General features: G+C 51.1%; 9 protein-coding genes across 9 annotated transcripts, besides 9 other annotated features; 5 read left to right on the forward strand and 4 right to left on the reverse strand.

Annotated features, from left to right (window-relative positions):
- The first annotated feature begins 2,232 nt into the window (after positions 1 to 2,232).
- Positions 2,233 to 2,256: a microsatellite.
- Positions 2,233 to 2,257: a microsatellite.
- A 1,870-nt stretch (positions 2,258 to 4,127) lies between these two features.
- Positions 4,128 to 4,168: a microsatellite.
- Positions 4,137 to 4,167: a microsatellite.
- Positions 4,169 to 4,204: 36 nt separating the features above from the next.
- ACLA_018860 (uncharacterized protein) lies at positions 4,205 to 5,215 on the forward strand (the record flags this gene model as incomplete). Its single annotated transcript, XM_001268607.1, has 1 exon — positions 4,205 to 5,215. One exon carries the CDS (start codon positions 4,205 to 4,207, stop codon positions 5,213 to 5,215), a length of 1,011 nt encoding a protein of 336 aa, XP_001268608.1.
- Positions 4,342 to 4,383: a microsatellite.
- Positions 4,849 to 4,888: a microsatellite.
- A 31-nt stretch (positions 5,216 to 5,246) lies between the features above and the next one.
- Positions 5,247 to 5,270: a microsatellite.
- Positions 5,247 to 5,277: a microsatellite.
- A 293-nt stretch (positions 5,278 to 5,570) lies between these two features.
- Positions 5,571 to 7,439, reverse strand: ACLA_018870 (translation initiation factor eIF2B subunit gamma; the record flags this gene model as incomplete). The annotated part of the gene is made up of 2 exons (XM_001268608.1): positions 5,571 to 7,150; positions 7,259 to 7,439. The coding sequence occupies 2 exons, from the start codon at positions 7,437 to 7,439 to the stop codon at positions 5,571 to 5,573; spliced, it is 1,761 nt and encodes a 586-aa protein (XP_001268609.1).
- Positions 7,440 to 7,951: 512 nt separating this feature from the next.
- Positions 7,952 to 7,981: a microsatellite.
- Positions 7,982 to 8,139: 158 nt separating this feature from the next.
- ACLA_018880 (uncharacterized protein) lies at positions 8,140 to 9,516 on the forward strand (the record flags this gene model as incomplete). Its single annotated transcript, XM_001268609.1, has 2 exons — positions 8,140 to 8,838; positions 8,893 to 9,516. The coding sequence occupies 2 exons, from the start codon at positions 8,140 to 8,142 to the stop codon at positions 9,514 to 9,516; spliced, it is 1,323 nt and encodes a 440-aa protein (XP_001268610.1).
- Positions 9,517 to 10,346: 830 nt separating this feature from the next.
- ACLA_018890 (uncharacterized protein) lies at positions 10,347 to 11,157 on the forward strand (the record flags this gene model as incomplete). Its single annotated transcript, XM_001268610.1, has 2 exons — positions 10,347 to 10,679; positions 10,747 to 11,157. The coding sequence occupies 2 exons, from the start codon at positions 10,347 to 10,349 to the stop codon at positions 11,155 to 11,157; spliced, it is 744 nt and encodes a 247-aa protein (XP_001268611.1).
- Positions 11,158 to 11,519: 362 nt separating this feature from the next.
- ACLA_018900 (putative DSBA family oxidoreductase) lies at positions 11,520 to 12,416 on the forward strand (the record flags this gene model as incomplete). Its single annotated transcript, XM_001268611.1, has 5 exons — positions 11,520 to 11,553; positions 11,608 to 11,686; positions 11,742 to 11,782; positions 11,850 to 11,974; positions 12,030 to 12,416. The coding sequence occupies 5 exons, from the start codon at positions 11,520 to 11,522 to the stop codon at positions 12,414 to 12,416; spliced, it is 666 nt and encodes a 221-aa protein (XP_001268612.1).
- Positions 12,417 to 12,633: 217 nt separating this feature from the next.
- Positions 12,634 to 13,790, reverse strand: ACLA_018910 (short chain dehydrogenase family protein; the record flags this gene model as incomplete). The annotated part of the gene is made up of 5 exons (XM_001268612.1): positions 12,634 to 12,882; positions 12,938 to 13,009; positions 13,060 to 13,157; positions 13,213 to 13,641; positions 13,697 to 13,790. The coding sequence occupies 5 exons, from the start codon at positions 13,788 to 13,790 to the stop codon at positions 12,634 to 12,636; spliced, it is 942 nt and encodes a 313-aa protein (XP_001268613.1).
- A 772-nt stretch (positions 13,791 to 14,562) lies between these two features.
- ACLA_018920 (transcription factor domain-containing protein) lies at positions 14,563 to 16,404 on the reverse strand (the record flags this gene model as incomplete). The annotated part of the gene is made up of 4 exons (XM_001268613.1): positions 14,563 to 15,145; positions 15,204 to 15,350; positions 15,404 to 15,829; positions 16,007 to 16,404. 4 exons carry the CDS (start codon positions 16,402 to 16,404, stop codon positions 14,563 to 14,565), a joined length of 1,554 nt encoding a protein of 517 aa, XP_001268614.1.
- Positions 16,405 to 16,759: 355 nt separating this feature from the next.
- On the forward strand, positions 16,760 to 17,897 carry swc5 (putative Swr1p complex component (Swc5); the record flags this gene model as incomplete). Its single annotated transcript, XM_001268614.1, has 2 exons — positions 16,760 to 17,151; positions 17,207 to 17,897. The coding sequence occupies 2 exons, from the start codon at positions 16,760 to 16,762 to the stop codon at positions 17,895 to 17,897; spliced, it is 1,083 nt and encodes a 360-aa protein (XP_001268615.1).
- A 605-nt stretch (positions 17,898 to 18,502) lies between these two features.
- On the reverse strand, positions 18,503 to 19,507 carry ACLA_018940 (T2 family ribonuclease; the record flags this gene model as incomplete). The annotated part of the gene is made up of 5 exons (XM_001268615.1): positions 18,503 to 18,561; positions 18,621 to 18,813; positions 18,866 to 18,981; positions 19,038 to 19,216; positions 19,269 to 19,507. The coding sequence occupies 5 exons, from the start codon at positions 19,505 to 19,507 to the stop codon at positions 18,503 to 18,505; spliced, it is 786 nt and encodes a 261-aa protein (XP_001268616.1).
- Between the last annotated feature and the right edge of the window lie 203 nt (positions 19,508 to 19,710).

A 19,710-nucleotide genomic window follows, 5' to 3' on the forward strand; every position in this document is an offset into this window, starting at 1 on the left:
ACTCTCCACTTCTTTATTTTGCTGGCTGCTGCACGCGAGACCAACCATGCGAGTCTGACACTAACGCTGGGCTGAAACATCTATAAGGATTGGGGACCGAAGACTCGGCAGTTGGGACTTGAGACTCGAGAGGGATATGTTCTTATGTTCCAAGCTCCAATGATGCTTCGATCCATTACCTGGCGATGTAGAGGCAACCTTCAGATTCGACCTAACTCATATCAGCAAGTCACTGTGACGAGGTTCGTCCACGTCCTCATATACCACAGTAGCTAGATACGTAATCCGCAGTGCGTGCCTTCCTTGAGACCCGATCCACTCTCGGCTGTACCGAGTTCCGAGGACTGGCTTTTGATGGTTTGATGTCACCAGCTCACTATATATATATCTTACGGAGTAGAAAAACACCGTGTGCTCGTTATCAATTATATTAGCCCTGGACATCATACGATTCACACATCAACATACAACCATGTGAAGAATTCAATCTCACTGGTGTGAGAGTGCTCGGATCTACAGGTACAACTCATCTCCTTACTTTTATGAAACAACTGACAGACAGAAGGTCCGGATCTTCAAAGACGCTGAGTAAGTACAGAGCAGGAACACGCACGCTCATCTATCTTGAGCCAGACCCACACTTTTGCATCTCATAATCTCACCCGCCAGCCAGACCGCAAACTTTACAAAGCAAAACCCAAGTATCTAAACGTTATTATTCCCACCTTACTCTCATCACTCATCAGCATATCATAGACTCCTCTCCTCCGTAGATACGTAGACACCGTCACACTCACACCAGAGATAAACATCGCACCGCAATTCCCACCCCACTATCTATCGTGGAGTCAGTAGTCGCAGATCCACGCAAGGAATTCCCGCGTGATCGACACGCAACTCAAGCAGCTTATTCGAGGGCTGTATCTCCCGCGCTGGAGGGTGATCATGACAGGCCAGTTTTAAAGTTGGTTGAAACCAGTTTCAGATTTTGGGCCTCTTCATCAGCGTCTTGTTGACCTTCACGGTTGAGGTCCACGCGTTGAGTGATGGATACTCACCATAGCATAGTCTTACCTTCAATACCCATAGTTGTAATAATACGAAGAGACGTCCGTCTACCGGATAATGAGATAAGTGAGTGCACCTCACACTAGCTCGACCTTTGCTCAGATTCCCCGAACCGTAAACTCCGTCGTTGATTGAATGGCGAATTCGAGTATCCTCCTCTATCTTGCTCTGAGCTGCTGTTAAATTGCCCGATACGGAGATAGCGGATCAATAATAGGTACCTAAGGTACTGTAGTCCACTGAACTGCACCCACTACTAGGCCGGCTTCTCACGAGTCTCAACTCCGAACTCCACTTGCCCTTCAACCACAGTTACAAAACCAAAAAGACCGAACATGCGACAAGACAGAAGTGGAAACTGGAAAGGGAAAAGAAAAGCGAGAAACAAGGCCCACAGCTATCTATCTACTCTGTAGTACGGAGTAGTAGAAACTAGAAAGTCACCGACTCTGGGACCTGGGTGAGGGTACCTTACAGAGTATTTGGTTTGTCGCGTCGCCGTGCATGGGCGCGAGTTGCGACGATCACGGGCTGGTGGCCCAGTTAGTGGCCCGTCATCCATGCCGTCCCCCTCACGCCAACCTCGTTAGCGAGCAAGTTGAACGGTTGAAAAGGGCGCAATGGCCAATGACACTTGGACTAAAGTTTAGGTGGTTCTGGCTGGAGAGGGTTAGCAGTTAGCACTTAATTCAATCTACATAGTAGGAAGTTGGCGACTGTCAAACCTTAGGAATTAGGAGTTAGGAATTTACTGTGTAGGACTCAGGAGGAGGGAGAATGGATCAGGATCCCAGTCGATGGAAAGATGGAGTGCAGTGCGGTGCGGCGCTAGACTCATCATGGCCATCCACAGAGAAGTCGCATAACGGCATAAGCCATAGAACTTTAGAAGCCATCGACAACTATCTAGTTATCCGGGGAAATGAAAGTGTGGAGAAAACATTGGTACTTGGTACTTGGTAGTAGATGATGGTCTGCGGGTGTACTTCTGTTCCGATATGAGTCTACAAAGTCCAAAAGTCCAAAAATGACAATTCTTGCACGGTCGATCGTACAGAACATTCGAGCAGACCGCTTGGAGAAAAATGTCTTACTATGTAAGTTTCTTGACAGCTGGACCCTGGATCGATTCCACCCAAAATCAAGGAAATCGTCTGCGTTCTGAGTCCAGTCCAGTCCAGTCCAGTCCGATGCGCCCGCACATTCCGAGCCCAGAGCCCAGATCAGGGCACAAAACGCTATCCATCTCAGGATAAACCCAAACAGTCAGTCAGTATTACCTACTAGTAGCCTGCCTTGATACTGGAATTTTAGTCCAATCAATCTAACATTCATTTCACTTGTACCTGAGTGGCAGAGCTGATCTCCTGGGCGAGATTGCACAAGCACTCTAATTGACACATTCCGTAGAACTATATCTGTCTATATTCTATCTATCTCGTCCAGGCTGTCAGGACTCAGGAAACCCTTGAATCAACATGAAACCACTCCAGCCGTGGTAAGACCCTTCAGCTCTAGATCTATAGATAGCCTACGGAGTATAGTCTATCTGGACTCCATATGACTCTTGAATCCTTCAGGAGCTCTCTTAAGCAAGCTATTCCTGTCATCTGACCATACACAGTACAATAATACGACCAGAGAAGCCGCCTCTCTCTTCCACCGCGCCGTTGAGAAAGTTTTCTAAACATCATTGGTCAATCTTAGGTTCTTAACAAGCATTTCGCCGATCCTGACTGGCAGGCTCATATTGAGGTGAAGCTACTAAATATGACTATTTGAGTGGTAACTAACTACTAAATAGGTACTAGATATAGTACGGAGTAGAGATAACTTACTAGCCCCAGGCAACTAACCTTACCTGGTCTCATCTGCAGCTCGCTGCAACGGGAAAGACAATCCACCTGGTGGGGTTGTTCTTGTACTGGTACTCCGTCCTTGACTATGGACAACTTGTACTTTGGAGGTCTGTCGCTTACAACGCAAGTACTGATAGCATACCTCCTACTTACGCTGTAACCTGTAAGTGATCAGGTACTCGACAAAAGGCTATATAGCATCTGAGACACGGCTCCAGACGAATCTACCAGAAGCAGAGGTTCCTCCATCATACGCAAGGATATGCTGCACGCTGCACTGGGGTTCTAAAAATAGTGAGACAAATGATGTGGCAAGCAGTGGATCACTCTGGATGGACACTGGATAACTGAGAGATAGTGGAAACCTACGTCGTGATAGAAGCTGTGAGGAATCCTACGGAAGAGATCGACTGATGCACATGAGGAGATGTTGCCACAGTCTAGACGGACCTCGTCGCATTCGAGAAGACGTCGGGGATGTGATCGAGATCGAGATCTGGTGGTTCGATTTGAAAAGGCGTTTGGCTGACATGTGCTTGTTTCAGCTGAGGATCTTGGTAACTAGATCGTCTTGGGTAGTAGTAGATACTAGATAGATACTCGGTGCAAAGATGGTCGCCTCAGCTGGAGAGTATACAGAGGGTGCATAACGTGCTGATTTGACCATATCAGGAGATGCAACTGATGCCATCTACTAACTACCCTGAGATAGAAGATATGAACTGTTTATGAATAAGCAATAATGTATCCTTTGATATTTTGTGTGTTTTAGTGTTCTGGGGGCCCATCAACGCCTGAGGCATCTCATCTCTTGGATAGATCTAGTTGATCAGGCATCTTCACCTCTGAAGTATATCACTTGGCAAAACACACAAAGGAGGACATTAGACACCACTCTTGATCAATTCCATTCAATCTCATTGTTGAGTCCATCAACAATGACCTTATAGAGCCTGAAACACTAATATACAAAGCAACCCATTATATACTAACCACCACAGACACATAACACAATGCAATCTTCACCCTCTCCATTACCAGTAGTAGACTTAACCCTGCCCATCTCCCTGATACCCAAGTCTTTGTTCAACACTCCTCTTGCTTCATCTCACCACCACAATGCCATCAACAATGACCTCAAAGCAGCACTCTCACCTCACGCGCAAGACCCAGCTCCTTCATCAAGGACGTACAAATACCCACCACCAGCATCATCATCATCATCATCATCATCATCATCAAGGACCACTTGCACCAGCATCATCGCCTATTCCGAAATGTGCCACCTCTCCATCTTCTGGCACAGCTGTGACCACCTCGTCCCTATGACCATCGCCTGTCCCTTCCACAAGCTCCCCTCCCACCCACGAGATCCAACCTCAACCGGCTTGCTCGGCCACCCATGCCCCCTCTGCCAGCACCAGCACCAGCACCAGCAGCCCCAGCCCCAACCCCACACCCTGCTAACAGCAAAGATCCTCTCGACCATCCTCAACACCGAGCCCGACCAGCCAGGCTTCCTAAACATGATCGCGCGCTTCTACGCGCGCGGCGACCACAAGCGGTTCACAGAACCACATCCAAGCACACTGGCGCGCCGGTACCCGGAGCCGTCAAATGCGTTGACGAGCAACACCGCGCCCTGGGATTCCGTGCTGCCTGAATCCGGGAATGCCGCCGCCGGCCTGGACTCGACCCTCGTCGCACCCCCCACAGCGGACTTTTATTTCTATGCGCCGGGGCCCGCGCCGCAGCCGGGATTGGCATGGGAGGCGGAGATGAACATGCTGCAGCTGGAGGGATTCACCCCTCAACCCCCGAATCTGGATCTCGATCTGGATCTGCATCTGTATCCTGACGTGAAAGTGAATGTGAACGTAAACTCCAATACCACCTCGCCGCCCGACCCAGCCAAGACCTGGGACTTGGACTTGGATTTGGACTTGGACTTGGACTTGGACTGGAATGCGCTCGCGCTCGCAGACACAGACATAGCTGCATACACAGACGCAGACACAGACGCTCTCCCCCCAAGTCCAACACCAACAGACCTACGCATACCCAGCCAACCCCTGACACCCACACCCACATCTACGCCTGGGCCTGGGCCGCGCCTGGCGGCCTCGTCATCAGGACGAGGCGGGAAGCTGCAGATGCCGCAGGCGACGATGGTGCGGCAGATCCGGTACCGGCGGAATGGAAAGCAGAGGCAGGAGATGGTGAGGATTGGGAAGTCGTCGCTGGGGCAGGAGGGGCGGCGGGGAAAGAAGGAGAAGAGGGAGCAGTAGCGCAGTACTAGTGGGGTGTCGTACCTGGGTGTTTTTTTTTTTTTTTTTTTTTTTTTCTCTTTATTCGTTGTGTTTGTTTATGGGTGGTGATGTGCGTGGATGGATATGGCGTTGGGATGGGATTTATGATACCACTGTGCTTTGCGATTTGCTTATTTCTTTTCTTTTTTTTCTTTTAGCAACGGAGTAATTTCCAACTGCCTTGTAAGCAAGAGGGCAGTTTGCAATGGATGATCTAAGAGAAGATTCAAACAGTTCTTTTTTCTATAGACGTAAAACGGTATCAAGCATCTATCTGTCATTAGACATCAAAAACTTCAGAGGGGCCATGCAGAAAAGTCATACCCCCAGCCCCTTAGAATCCCAGCTCGTCGTTGTCATCACTAAACTCCTCGGACATGTCCATCCCGTCGCCGTCTTCATGGTCCAGCCCCTCAAACACCATGAACTTCTCGTTCTTCGCGTCCGTCTCCTCGGGGACGATGTTGCCGTCCTGTACCTCGCAGTCTTTGAGCACACTCTCGCGGCCGATCTGACTGCGCCGGCCGACAATGCATCCCGTCAACTGGCAGCGCTCGCCGATAACGGCCCCGTCCATGATGAGACAGCGCGTCAACCGCGCCCCGCTGGCGATGTGGCAGTTGGCGCCAATCACAGACTCCTTGATCACGCACTTCTCCTCCACCGTGACGTTGTCCGCCAGGAGGCAGTCGGCCTTGGTGACCGTGCACCGCTGAGCGACACCAGCGGGGTATGCCACCTTCTGGTTGTGGGCGAACGGCGAGGCCGCCACGCGGCCGGCCTCTTCGATGGATTCGAGCTTGGCCAGCCGGAGCGAGACGGACAGGAGCAGGGCGGATGTGTCGACGCGTCGTACGAGTGGTGCGGAGGGAACCGAGGAGTGGATGTATGCCAGGATGGGTGGCACGGTCAGTTTGCCTTTCGGTTTCTCTGGTGTCTCTGTGCCCAGGTCCGTGCCTGTTCTCTTCACTCGGGAGGCAAACTGCAGGTTTTCAGTCGGATCCTCCGACAGCGCATCGCGCGATGTGCCAGCACCGGCCTTGGTGGTGCTCATTGCCTTGAGATCGATTTCCTCTTCGATGGACTCGCCGTCCAGGCTTGCACTCTCTCCCGCTCCATGTCTCTCCGGCTCGAAGATCTCTCTCAGTCGGAGCTTCTCCGCTAGACCGGTCTGCCATTCCGATTTGGCCCACCATCCCACCAGATCCTCACCGACGCTCTCGAACTTTTCATTCAGCAGGGCCATCTCCTTGACCCAGTAGGGGAATACGTAGATGTGGGCGTCGCGATAGGTGGTCAACATCTTCACCTGCGCATGCTTCTTCACCAGCGAATGACGGATAAGAAGTCCCTTTTGTTCCTCCATCTGTTCCTTAAGCGTATCCATGGGGATAGAAAGCACTAACTTCGACAGACCGTACCGAATCGAAGCGGGTCCTTCCGAAAGGTGAGAGACGGCTGGCGCCTCGTCTGGCTCCAGCGATGTGGTGGCCACAAAATCTGCTACCTCGCCCTTGACACTTTCTTCCCGTCCGCGCGTTTGGTAATATACACCAAGACCGCCGCGGCGCCCGCCTTCCTCCCCTCCCATCCCCAGGCTCTTAGGGCCATTGGCGCTCCAGCCGTCGCTGATAGTGGAGCCGCCCAGCGCACTTTGCGTAACCATCCAAGCTTCTAGCAGAGATTCTCCGGGGAGGTCGCAGATGAGGTCGCACGGGAGAAGGAGAAAATCGGACTTGATGCATGATTGGACTTCGGGGAGCCGAAGCAGCTCGGCAGTACCCGTCGTCAATGTGAGATCGGCCGGCGCGACCACGGACGGTGAGGGTGCGGGAAGCGATGTGAGATGAGGATTTTGTGACAGCGCAGCTTCTAACGGAGCTTGACTAGCGGGAGGCGTAATAAGGGTGATGTCTTATTTCAGTCAGATCACCATTCGTGCGCAAGGAATAATTACGTCAAAGGCACAGCCAGACACAATCGGCCATCCCAATCGACGGATAGCAAAGCATGATCACTCACTGGTAATTCCCATCCGATAACACCAATCCAGAGGATACCACACCATAGGACGGTTCGCAATGGGTAATAACGCTTTAGGAAATTCTTCGGGGTTCGAGGTAAAGGTGTTGAGGGAAACGCCAGGCCCGCATAGAATGATGGCCTGGAAGCCCGTCGGGGGCACAGGAACAGAGTGTGGCATCGCGAGAAGAGCTGTCGTAGGGCCTTCTAACAGGTAGGATCAGTCTGATTCTATGGTTCACGGAAACGAGGAAGACTCGAGAAATCGGGGTCGTAAGAAATGAGGGGTTGGACCGTCGTGTGTGCCCTGCTTCCTCGACGTTTCACTGAAACAAGGTTCCACAGCACCAACTGTTCGGATGAAGGTCCAAGGATCTCAGATGTTTGTCCTGCAACGGCCCAGCAGAGTGTGCTGCTTCTCTTCTTCTGGCTCTGACTCAAATCGATATCCAATCCAGACGATCCTCCATCTTTTTGTTGGACAATCCCGCCATCACGTGCCGATAGCAGAGATGACTCAGCAACATCGCCCAAAAGCAAACAGTGCAAACATTTATCTGCCCTGTATTGTAAGCCTGCGGTAACATACCGTTTACCAGGTACCTTACCTTTCTCCGTAAGGTACTCCATACAATGCGGAGGTTACAGTGGGAGAACATCACCAGCCACATGTTTCTCCGAGGCCCAGCCTTGAGCTAGTAAGGTAGTTAGTTAGTTAGTTAGGGAGAGAGAGCGGCCGACCTCTCCTTCTCCCTGTCCCTCAACCAACCACCCTTTTTTTTCCTTCCTGGACGAATTATTTTTGCGATGTGATTGTTGCACGCCATCGCGACCGGACTGAATTCTATGCGCCAACCATCAATCGACTTTCATTGACCGCAATGTCTTTCCCATACTCCCAGGATGGCCGTCGGCGGCGGATAGGAGCTGGTACCGGCTTCAGCTCGTCAGGGAGACGGACAGTCCTGGGCTACTGGGTCCCTCTAGCTTTGACGGTCGGCATCGCGACAGTTGGTGTCGCAGCTTGGATATGGAGTGAACGAAGTGACGACGACGACGGCGACGAGAATAATAATAATCATGAAGGCGAATATCCCCTCGACGACGACCGGCACCCCCCGCCGGGTGCGGACGGGATTCCTTCCGCCGGTATTGATGGCGCATACGCCAGGTCCACGGCGACGGATTTCCAGGGTGATGATGTTGGTATGATGGCTCGTATGCAGGGCGCGCTACGCCGCACACCAAGCCCTCAACAGATTTTTGATGGTGCCAGTCGACGAGTCGCGGCGGGTGTGGCCGCTGCGGGCGCGTTCATGGGCAGCGCTCTTACATCGATACGTGAGGAGGATCGCGGCGACTTTGAGGATCACTCCCGATGGTCTGAAGAAGTCCGATCGCGAGCCAACGATAGGGCCGGCCAGCCTGCTGCGGCAGCGCCTGCCGTGAGTGGTGCAATCCCTACACGAAGCGCTGCCAGCGGCCCCTCTGCCCCTGAGAAGAGGAAGAAGACGGTAGCGATCGTTGTATCCTCCGTGCTGTCTAACCATGACGACGAGGATTTTGCCTCCGAGCACGCAGTAGGTACTTCAGGTGTCGTTCTTTGAGTTACATACTAACGCGTCGTGAAACAGTCTATTCTGTCTCATCTTCCCGAGCATATCGATCCCGACACCGCGAAGATCTTTGTTCTTATCTATGCGCCCGGCTTGAAGCATACCCCGAACCAAAATGGCTCGTCGAACCCTACTCTTTCCGTCACATCGTCTTATTCGAACATCGCCCCTGAGGAGGCTAGATCTCCTGGAGAACCACCGTGTGCAGACCTGTCTACGCTGGAGCCGCGCCCAGTGGATGAGCAGGACGGCGCCACGCCCCTCTTCCGCACTCTCTACACGCAGGCGCAGTCCATTGCCGATAAAGAAAACACCATCATGCCTTTTAGTACCCCCGGCGGATTCGTCCATCTTGTGCGTCACCTATCGCCTGACATTGTCTACGTCCAAGAGTCTATGACAGGCAAAGAAGGTGATGCGGTGCAACACATCTCCGGATGGGTTAGACAGGTCGTCGTTGTGGTGGGAGATGACGGCGGTCGTGGCGGTCTGATCGACAGTGAAGATGAATCCGTACTCGCCGACAAGGGTGAGAAATGGTGGCAGAAGGACGGTCTGACCGGTATTGGGAAGCGCATTGACGTGGTCGATGTGCACCGCACGGGCGAAGACTGGCGACGAAGGGTTTCCGGTCATGACTGAACTTGAGATATGCCAAAAAAGTACGAGGTGGAGAAGAATTTAACGATATGCTCTTCTGCCCTTGTCATGCTTACTTATTTTTCTGTTTGCTGATGATTGTGATTGATTCCCCTTTGCTAATATGTTTCTTTCTGGTGGCAATTTTAAGTGTCCGTATTAAACCATGACAATTTTCTAACCGAATTCTCCTTTTGGCTTTTTTCAGACCAGTATATTCTGTAGACATTAATGCATTGCAACGCACCATCATCACCCTCTTCCTTCAAACGAGACGCTGGTGAACCGCCTGAATGATTGATAGACGCAGTGGCGCTCGAGGCCAATGCCCTGAATCCTCCAATCCCCAGAACCATCGATCTCTTCATTATGCCTCTACGCGCCAGGGGAACACAAGGTTTGAGTCTGACTCTTGCTGTAGCCCAATATAGGAATATTTCCTCAAGTAAAATCCGCAGAATCTGCAGTCATAGGACAGTGGATGGCGAATGAGCGTTTCCTCCCATCATCTCGGCGGCTAGAGGTGCTTGACTCTCCATGCGCTAGGATTATGGTTAAGAGAGTATAAATCCCACGATGAGTTTGTTGAAACCGCACTTGCAAGTGACTGGCATCTCATCTCGAAAATTCAGTTGTTTGAATTTGACGTTGTTTCCTTCGAATTTCTGTTCTCTGTATTTGTAGTCTTCTTGGAGCTTCACTTCGTCCCTATTCGATCGTTTCCGTCTTCTGGCAAGACTGATCGAGCTTTTATTCTGTAACTGGCCGTGCAGCGTGGATCTTCACATTTGTCTCTTCAACAACCCCCATTTCCACCTGTTGCGACCTTTACGATGGAGACCGGTTCATTCCATTCAGGCTCTGGTGGCTCATACACGGTCTCCTGTGCTTCCGACCACGACGAGTCGACCTTCCTCAAGAAAAATCGTCATCTTGGCTGGATCCAACTGGGTGTCTCGATCATCTGCCTCAGCTGCGCGCTCGCGGCAGTCGGCTGCGAAGCCGTACCATACCAGCACTACCGCAGCACATCCGCCTTCGAAGAAGCAGGACTCGCCCTGTGGCCATTAAACTTCGACCTGCAACCGACAATCGCAATCTTGTCGTGCGGCTGCGTAATCGCCCTTCAGAACCTGGTGTATATCATCGCTGCTCTGCTGCCTTCGGTGAGTCCTGACCCTTGTCAACAGTCGATGTATTGCAGGGCCGTTCATGCTAACAGACACCCTCCAGCCCCATTCGCACATCCGGCGTCTCAACATCCTCGCTTCAGGCACGGCGTTTGCCGGACTGCTAGCCGCAACAATCGGTCTTGCGTTCTCGATCTACCTGCCCCGATCCACGTACCCGGATGGGTTCTCGCAGAACGAAACGCTGCACTCGTGGACGTGCAAGTGGAAGGCTCTCGGGAGCGTCACCTCGAGCGAGGACGCGGATGTGCATGCGCCGACGCATTTTGCGAGGGACTGTAGGGAGACGCAGGCGGCATTTGTGATTCTGGCGCTGCTGGTCGGGTTGGAAGTTGTGCGGGGTGTTGTGGCTCTTGCTGCGCTCTGGCTGGACCGGAGTGTCGTCAAGCAGAGAGAGGATAGTGCACAGTTGGAGAAGATACGGATTGCCGTGAGGAAGGTGAATGGTGTATAGTTGGGGACGTGAGGCTCATGGTGTCATGACTTGATGTTGAGATGTCCAGGATGAAATTCCTCTCGTTTTCAAGGGGACGGTAATGATCAGATCCTTGTTTCATTTTTGGTTACCTCGTTGCTGGTCTATGTATGTTAGCCGACAGCAGTAGTGTTCATACTTCTTAGTCGTGAAAGAAGCCGACCTGGCGTCGGATATAAGACAGTGACAGTAGGGGGCATCCTCGGCTCTCCACAATTGCTCCAACATCCATCCCATGATTCTCCACTGATTAGAAACGGTAATAATGAAATAAACAACTGCGACCCTCTGCATCATTACATCCTATTTCAAATTCACTGCAATACATCAATCTGTTCACCATGGGCAAAAAAATCGAGTGTTACCTTGACTGCGGTTTGTCGTTCATCTTCGAGGATTTGCCGATGAGATGCTAATCCATCCCCATAGTTTCGCCATACAGCTACTACGCTTTCACATATCTGCAACAAAATGCAGAGGCACTTGCCTCCAACGGCGTGGAGATTGAGTACTACAACTACCAGTTTGTGTGAGAACAGCATCCACTAACCCTCATCTCATAGATACATCCCCGTTTTCCTCGGCGGGATCAACGTAGGCAGTGGTCCGTCTGTCCATCTCAGCTCAGCTTCAAAGATAAGCATAAAAGCAAAGAAACTGACTCAAAGCAGGGAATAAACCCCCATGGACTCTCCCCGCCAAAGCGGCCTACAGCAAATATGACGGTAAACGAGCCCAGAAGTACTTTGGCCATAACTTCGAAGTCCCCTCCTTCTTCCCCATTTTGTCGCTCCTGGTACGTGTCCTCCCCATCCCGAGAATTACCACAAAGAAACTAAAAGATAAATCAGCCCCAGCGAGCTCTGACCTTCATCAAACGCCACCATCCACAGCATCTTGCGCCCGCATTCCTCGCATGCTTCGAGACGATGTGGAACGGCCAGCTGGATATCTCCAAGCCGGAGTACCTTGTCCAGGCACTGGAGAAGTGCAAGTGCTTCACTGCGGCGGAGACTCAAGAGATCCTTGCTAAAGCGTCCGACCCAGCTGTGAAGGAGGAGTTGACCGCGACCACGGGGCGGGTTGTCAAGGAGCTGGGGGCGTTCGGGTGTCCGTGGTTCTGGGTCACGAATGAAGAGGGCGAAAGCGAGCCGTTCTTTGGCAGTGATCGATTTCATTACATGTGGGAGTTTTTGGGGTTGCCGCATGAGAATCTGAAGTTAACGGCGAGATTGTAGATGTGCCGTGGGTGGTTGTATTTATGTGGCAATGATTCACATGGTTTCGAATCGATTCTTGGAGAGTATATTTGCAGCAATGCATGGCTTTTTTTTGTAAAGAAAAATGTTAGAGAAAGGAACATAGTATAGTACTAAGCTCAAACCGTTCAGGTCGATTTCAATACTACTGCGTTGACTCAAGTCTATATATTCTGCTATATCTTGGACAAAACAATTACAACTTTGCCCTTCTCAGCGTTGTACTATCCATTCGAGTACCCTCATCGTCCTGCTCTGCTACCTCAAGGACCGGCAGTTCCTGGGGCATGATGCGACGCGGCTGAGACCCCGGCACAACAGCATACTTGGAGAAATCAGAAACACCACAACGCTCTCGCAGAAAGTCCTCATCGAGAACCAGGTGCCCATTGACTGTCTCCGCAGGAGCTTTGATGATTTCTAGAATCGCGTCGGAGAAAATCGTCTATACTTCCTTAGTATGAGTTCGTACAACAACAAGGTGCAGAGAGAGTACTCACCGGCTTTCGAAGGTCAGCTTTCCGACTTGCATCTTCTCGAGTAGTCATCTCAGTGGCGGCTGACTCAATTGACTGGAGGTAAATGGTTAGACGCGCCAGAGAAGCGAACGGAGTGAACGTACAACAGCAGGCCAGATACTGGTAATAGCCATATCCTTCGCGCCCTGTCTGACAAAATCCATAGCCAGGCCCCGAGTGAGAACGCTCATCCCCACCTTACCTATAGCCACTGTCAGTCATACCATTTCACAGTCAGTAACAGGCATGAGCCATACCCATAGCATAAGCGGTCTTCCCCCTAAAGAACCGCGAGTAAATCGGCGGTGAGACAACAACAATCCGTCCCTTCCACTCGTTCTTCTCAAAAAACGGCAGCGCCGCCTGCACGCTTGCATACAAACCCTCCGGGTTCATCCGCTGCATGAGCTGGAACCGCTTGGTGGGCGTATTCGCCACCGACGACCACCAGATCGCGCCTGAGTTGTACACGAGGACATCCAGGCGCCCAGCCAGACGGACAGCCTCCTGGACCATCTTCTCAACCTCGCTCACATCGCGGACGTCAACGGGGATGGCGAACGCCTCGCCGCCAGCCTCTTTGATCTCTCGCTCGACGGTGTTGATTGTCGATTGAGAGGAGTTCGGATCCGGCGGAAAAGGGGTGGTTTCATAGGCGTTGGATGTGGTTTTGGCTGCTACGACGACTGCGAGCTTTGTCAGTATCTCTGTCGAGTCTGGACTTTGTGAGAGAGGACGTACCCTTGTAGCCATTCTTTGCCAGGTCAATTGCGATCTGTCTGCCGATGCCGCGGGAGGCGCCCACCACCAGCGCGACAGGCTTTACTGATGTCATTTTGGGGTCTTAAGGGGGGTTTGAGCGGAATGGCCGTATTGAGAGGACTGAGATCAGGACATGCTGCCTTCAAATAGACCAGTTATGACAGTTGCAAGCTCCCTCATCCTCGGTAAGTCACGACTTGTAAGTGTACAATCACCGAGCGCGGGTCGGCCCGTTCGACCCAGTTGGCGCGATGCGGAGAGATTATTAATCTTTAATCTTCTATTCCGAAGCCTACATACTCCGTACACCATGCATACTTCTGGTGTCGATACTATTGGGTTCTCCCACTAGAAGTTTGCCTTTATCATGTGAAAGCTGTCACTTGCGTGCGTGATCTATATATCTCTTGGAGAAGACTGCTGCTTCTGCCTGATTAGGGTTTGGACCCTGCATAAGGATGCCGAATAGCTCCTAGAGTACCTCATTCTTCAATTTTCGGCTTCTAGATGACCCTGGAGCTAAGGATTTTTGTGTCGAGTTTCTAATTCAATCTGCGTCAACAAAGGACCACCTCCCCCTTCATGTCTATGTCAGATTGGGAGAAGAAAAGATCCTCAGACTTGCTCCTAAGACCTCTAGACGAATTGACAGAACGGTCAATCATATCAATTGGGCGATATACCATTGCTTTCATGTCAGTTCACCGTGGGTTTGAGGAATTCCAGAAACCTGTACACGATATAGTCTCTTCCTGTACAAGGATGTTGCTCGCAGGAAGTACCTCGATGCTTATATGTAGTGAAAAAAGACCAAGTAGATTTTGGGTCCATACAGTAGGTTATCCTCACGAGACATTGCCATCCTGAAAATGGAGAGAAGTTGATTTGGCGATCTCAATCACCTGCCGTAAGCTCTGCAATATTGTTGACGCGTCGTAATTTTCTGGCTCTGGTTCAACCTCATCAGATGGCGTAGAATGTTTGTTATCAAAATTAGCACCGAGATGCTTTCGTTCACTTTCCTGATGCGATGCATTTTGAAGTGAGCTGGATAAAGGAAGCCGTCTCTGGGCTTCCCGCTGCAGGATTTGAAGGACGACTTTGGTCTGTGGGAGAATCACCTGCTGCACCTTCGGTCTTTTGAAGGGGCCTGTAGATCGAGAGGGAACAGTGCCTCCATCTTCCTCTCCACGTGCGCGCTTTCTGCAATTATCTGTCGCAACTGATAATAGCGGACTAAATTGTTCTGGCCCAGTCATCGAACGAAAGAGCTCCACAAACATTGATGCAATCGGCCATGTTGGAGCTAAGGCTCCAAGCATGTCAAGATTCGCTTCCAACTTCAGTCTAATGGCATGCAAGAGCGACGGCACTGTGGCTTCCATTTGACATTTGAGCGTGACGAAAGATACTACAGCATGGCAGATTCTGAACAGAGATCAGTTCATGATCTTAGGGCAACTGCGAAAGATGATATTGAACTCACATGAACGAAGGTGTGTATTTGAGTTCGTCCCTCGATTGAAGTGTCTCGAGGATAGAGATAACGGTCGAGGCAGCATGGAAGGCCGAACTCTGGGATTCTTGCGAAGAGTAGGGTGCTTTTAAGAGATGTAGCTGGCATACAATCGTACTGCCGCCCTAGTTAGTGGATTGCACTGCCAGAGCCGGCCAGGGAAAGCTCACTAAAAAGTTGAGCATAGCATCGCTGGCCAGAAGCCATGTCGGGACTGTCGCCACTGGAGCTCGAAAGGACAATCGGTGAGCCATTCGTTGAGGCCGAGCTCACACTGGGCTGCCCCTCTCGTTCGGCTTTCCTGCGTTGATCTTGACGATAGTTTCAGACATAGACCCAAGTCCATGAGTTGGCAGAGCTTCACATATTGGATAAAAAATTGAGCCGCCGTATCATCCGTAGGCTGTCGGATGCCGGTTTGCTCGTCGTACTCAATAAAGTCTTTCCCCGTCAACGTTTCCACTGTGCAATCCTCGGCATTGATGTGAAGCGGACGACCAAACGCTGCAGCCACCGAGCGGTCGCGGGTATAGAGCGTCCACCAGATACGCTTCCAGATGCTCTGGTTCTCTGGGGAAAGTAGTGCATATGTTTCCCTACACTGCTAGTCAGTACCCAAAATGGAGAAACAAGTCCTGGGTGAAGCGTACCTCTCATGAAGCCCTTGTTCCTGAGCCAAGGCTATACCGAGACGGCTCCAATAGAATATGCCATTCTCAGTAAGCTCTATAACCAGTCAACACAGATCTTCGCTCCAGTGAGACTCAACAGACCTACCATCTGGCCCATCCCAAAACACACCCAACAAGACCACAGCCTGGAGAATCGCGGTAGAGTCGCTCTCGTAGCCAGCGTCATATAAAGCTTTTACCTTCTTGTAGCAGATACGTGGCGATATTCCACATCCTTGAGAGCTCTCGTCATGGTAGTACCTGGATGCTACCATCAACATAGCTTGAAGTAGAAGAATTGATGGGGGGTTTTGAGGGTCATTGTATTTTCGCATGAAGTCATGATTATTGACTACAGGAAGAACCGGTGAGATCCACTTGAAGAACACGTCTACAAGAGCGTCACAGACCGTCCTTGGTGGTAGATCAAAGGCATTTCGCCGGTTCAATATCTCCAGTTCAAGTGGATCAAGATGATCTGGATGGGTGTTTGAGGCCATCTGGGCCATTCTCCTGCGAAGTATATCGCAGCATCAATAATGTTGACGCTGACTGGCCAAAAGTACCTTCATTCAAACTATATTTGAACGTCTTCACAATTTTTCCTTGGCTATCATCGTCCACAGTGTCGTGGTAAGATGCCTTCTCGTCAGATTGAGTCGGCCACAATACTAAAGCATCTCCTAGATAAGTGATGCTGATTGGCTTTGCTATGTTACGTAATCCTGGAGCTGGTCAACTGGCATATAATTACACCGCCTGGCAGAATCGCTATCTTTTGTTTCGCGCCTCTCAAGCGACCATCTCCTTCTCCTTGATTTCACCTTGAAATCAAACTTCAGGCCAAAGGACAAGATGGCGACAGACCCTACAGCCGCTGCCGCCGAGCTGGACTTTAATAACGAGCAATATGACTCCGCAGAAGACGAAGACTTCCAGCTTGACGCCGAACAGGAAGACGCCGAACTGACCGGTTCAGACAGCGAAGACGAGGCGACGGAGCCGGCAGCGAAAAGACTCAAAACGGGGGTCAAGGAGACCGAAAATGATGACAAAGCTCTTGATTCTGGAGATGAAGCGATGATACAAAAAGCGAAGGCGAAACAACAGAACAAGCAGAAACAGAAGAAAGGCAAAGGAAACGCCAGCGACGACGACGATGAGGATGAGGATGATGTGGACTTCGATGATGATGAGGAAGGGGGCCCGGGGGGCTTTGTGCGGACGCGCGCAATGAGGATGAAGATGTGCGTTAAGACTCCTCCGGCTTGAAGCTGCACGATTAACTAAGATTCCTTCCAGGCAAGAAGAAAGAAAACCCTTGGCCAAGATTGACGGTGCCACGGTGGACGTGGATGCGTTGTGGGCGCGGATGAATGCTCATGACTCGGGTTCAGCACCTCTACCCTTGCAGACGGAGCAACAGGACACAGTTCCCTCGAGGGAAGACAAGGACGGCCAAACCACCGATAAACAGGCTTTATCCCAATCGAAACCTCCATACACGGAAGAGATGGTGAAGATCAAGAGGACTTACAAGTTCGCAGGCGAAATGATCACGGAGGAAAAAATCGTCCCCAAGGACTCTGCCGAGGCGAAACTCTTCCTGGCCAACGGCGAGAGCGCCGAGAGCGTGACGGACGCCGATGTGGAAGACGCTGCAAATGTAAAGGATGCGCTGAAGCTACGTCGCCCACTCCGCAAGATCTCACGTTTTGATCCGAACCCGACCGGAACCATTAAGAAGAGCTGGGATAAGCAAGCTTCTGCTGACATCACCGGCCAGGCTGAGGGCTTGCGCGGGCCCAAGATCAATACTGTCGAAAAGTCACGGCTGGATTGGGCTGCATACGTGGATGAGGCCGGCATCAAGGACGAGCTCAAGGTTCATAGCAAAGCCAAGGAGGGATTCATTGGCCGTATGGATTTCTTGGATCGCGTTGGAGCCAAGCGAGAAGAGGAGCGAAGAAATGCACGATTGAAAGGATTGTGAGAGCGCGCGGTCATATCTTTCATGCATTTATACCATTCCGGACTGGCGAGACTGGAAGATGCACGGTGCTCCAATTTGTCTACCGCTCAGCGGAATATCATTCCGGACGCATCGCTGGATGAGTAGCTATGATCAGCTCATCGAAACCCGATGGTGGTTGACTCTTCACAATCACTACAGGTAGAAGCCAAGGCTTCTACAGATACAACTACGCAGCGGCCAGAAGTTGCGCTATCACTAGCAGACATCAAACCCTATGACGACAGGTCTTGAGGCATGGCATGGTGCCCGATTCAAGCCCAAGACATGGCAACAAAAACAAACCCTGTGGGCAAGAAGAGTCCAGCGCAAAGAAAGAATGCTTGCATTTTATACAACCTACGGAGTAGTTGACCACAGTTCTCAATAATGGTCTGCACTATGTTCAAATTTCAGACAAGATATATCAGTGCTATGGGATAACCAGCCCATAGCAACATCTGCAGCATTTCCGAAGGTTCTCAACCGGCAATCTTTCGATGCCCGATTGAGACTGTTTAAGTGTGGCGAACCACCTGTGTGCCTCTCTTTTTACCAAACCGCCAGGTTGCGCTCGTGGCACTACTCTAGTTATCTGGTTTGGGCAGGTATTTGATGCCAGAAGATGGGCAATTGGAAGACGAAACTGTATACCATACTATGTCAGTTTCCGCACACGAAATTTAATGATCAGCAATGACTTACGCGGATCTGTGGCCGTATATTGACCATCGATGGCGTTACCCTTGATGTTGAAGAAGTACCAGGCTTGGTTCAGCGCGCCGCTGGCGCAGCTGATCGAGGGTTCATGGCCTGTGATCGCGGAGAGAGCGGATAGAATGTCGCTGCGCCTGTATGTCGTGGAAGAACTGGGAGTGATGCCAGCATCGGCAAGGGCCTGGAGCGTCTTTAGCTTTCTTGAGCTCGGCTGCAATGATCGCAGTACATACCTTGTACGTATCCAAGGTCTTGAAAAGATCCATTGCCTTCTGGAAAAAATCACCGACCTCTTGCTGCGGGGTATAGTCCGTGTAGCAGGTAGGCTCGATGGTGTTGACGCAGGTACCTTATGTCCTTATTAGCGATACCAGGCAGAAGATACTATCAAATGGAGTAACGAACCATGCTTGTTCCACTCATGTTCCCAAAAGGTCTCATCATTGCCCTTGTAATCCTTCCAGTATGTGTTCATATCAGATAGAAGCGCGGTTCTACCCTGCGCCTGCAGAATATCCGTGATATTCGAATACTCGCGCGAAGTATCGCAGAACTGCTCATAGGTTCCATCACAGTTGTCGGGCCTATGAAATGTCAATGTGTGACCTAATTCGATCCAAATGTGGCATAACACACCAAAGACCATGCAGAGTCCAAGAATCAGATGGGCCGGTGGCTGGATCGGTGTCCCAGAACTGCGTGAGAAGGAGAGTCCCTCCGGGGGAACTGAAGCAGCAGGAGGCAGCGGTTGAGTCCGAAGTGCTGCAGCTCAAAGGGGTATCAGACGGGCAGGTTTGAAGATCACCAAGTACGCCTGAAGCAAGATGCATGGCGCCGAGGGCGAGCATGCCCACGGAAGGGATGTATGCAGACATGTTGAGTGATCAAGTCCGAAACCCACAGGATAGAGAGAAGTGAGGTGAGAGTCTTTGCGAGCCAGAGAACGAGGCATTGCATCCCTTTATGTAGTCCTGATTTTGTGTAGCGGACGATATTTGAACCACACGAGATGCGACCCTGCACTGTGCACTATGAACCATGAAACATCGCTTCGTATCGCCAAGTATGGGTAAAAGCA

The sequence above is a fragment of the Aspergillus clavatus genome, genomic scaffold (assembly GCF_000002715.2).
Source record: "Aspergillus clavatus NRRL 1 1099423829805 genomic scaffold, whole genome shotgun sequence".
NCBI classification, from domain to species: Eukaryota; Fungi; Ascomycota; class Eurotiomycetes; order Eurotiales; family Aspergillaceae; genus Aspergillus; species Aspergillus clavatus.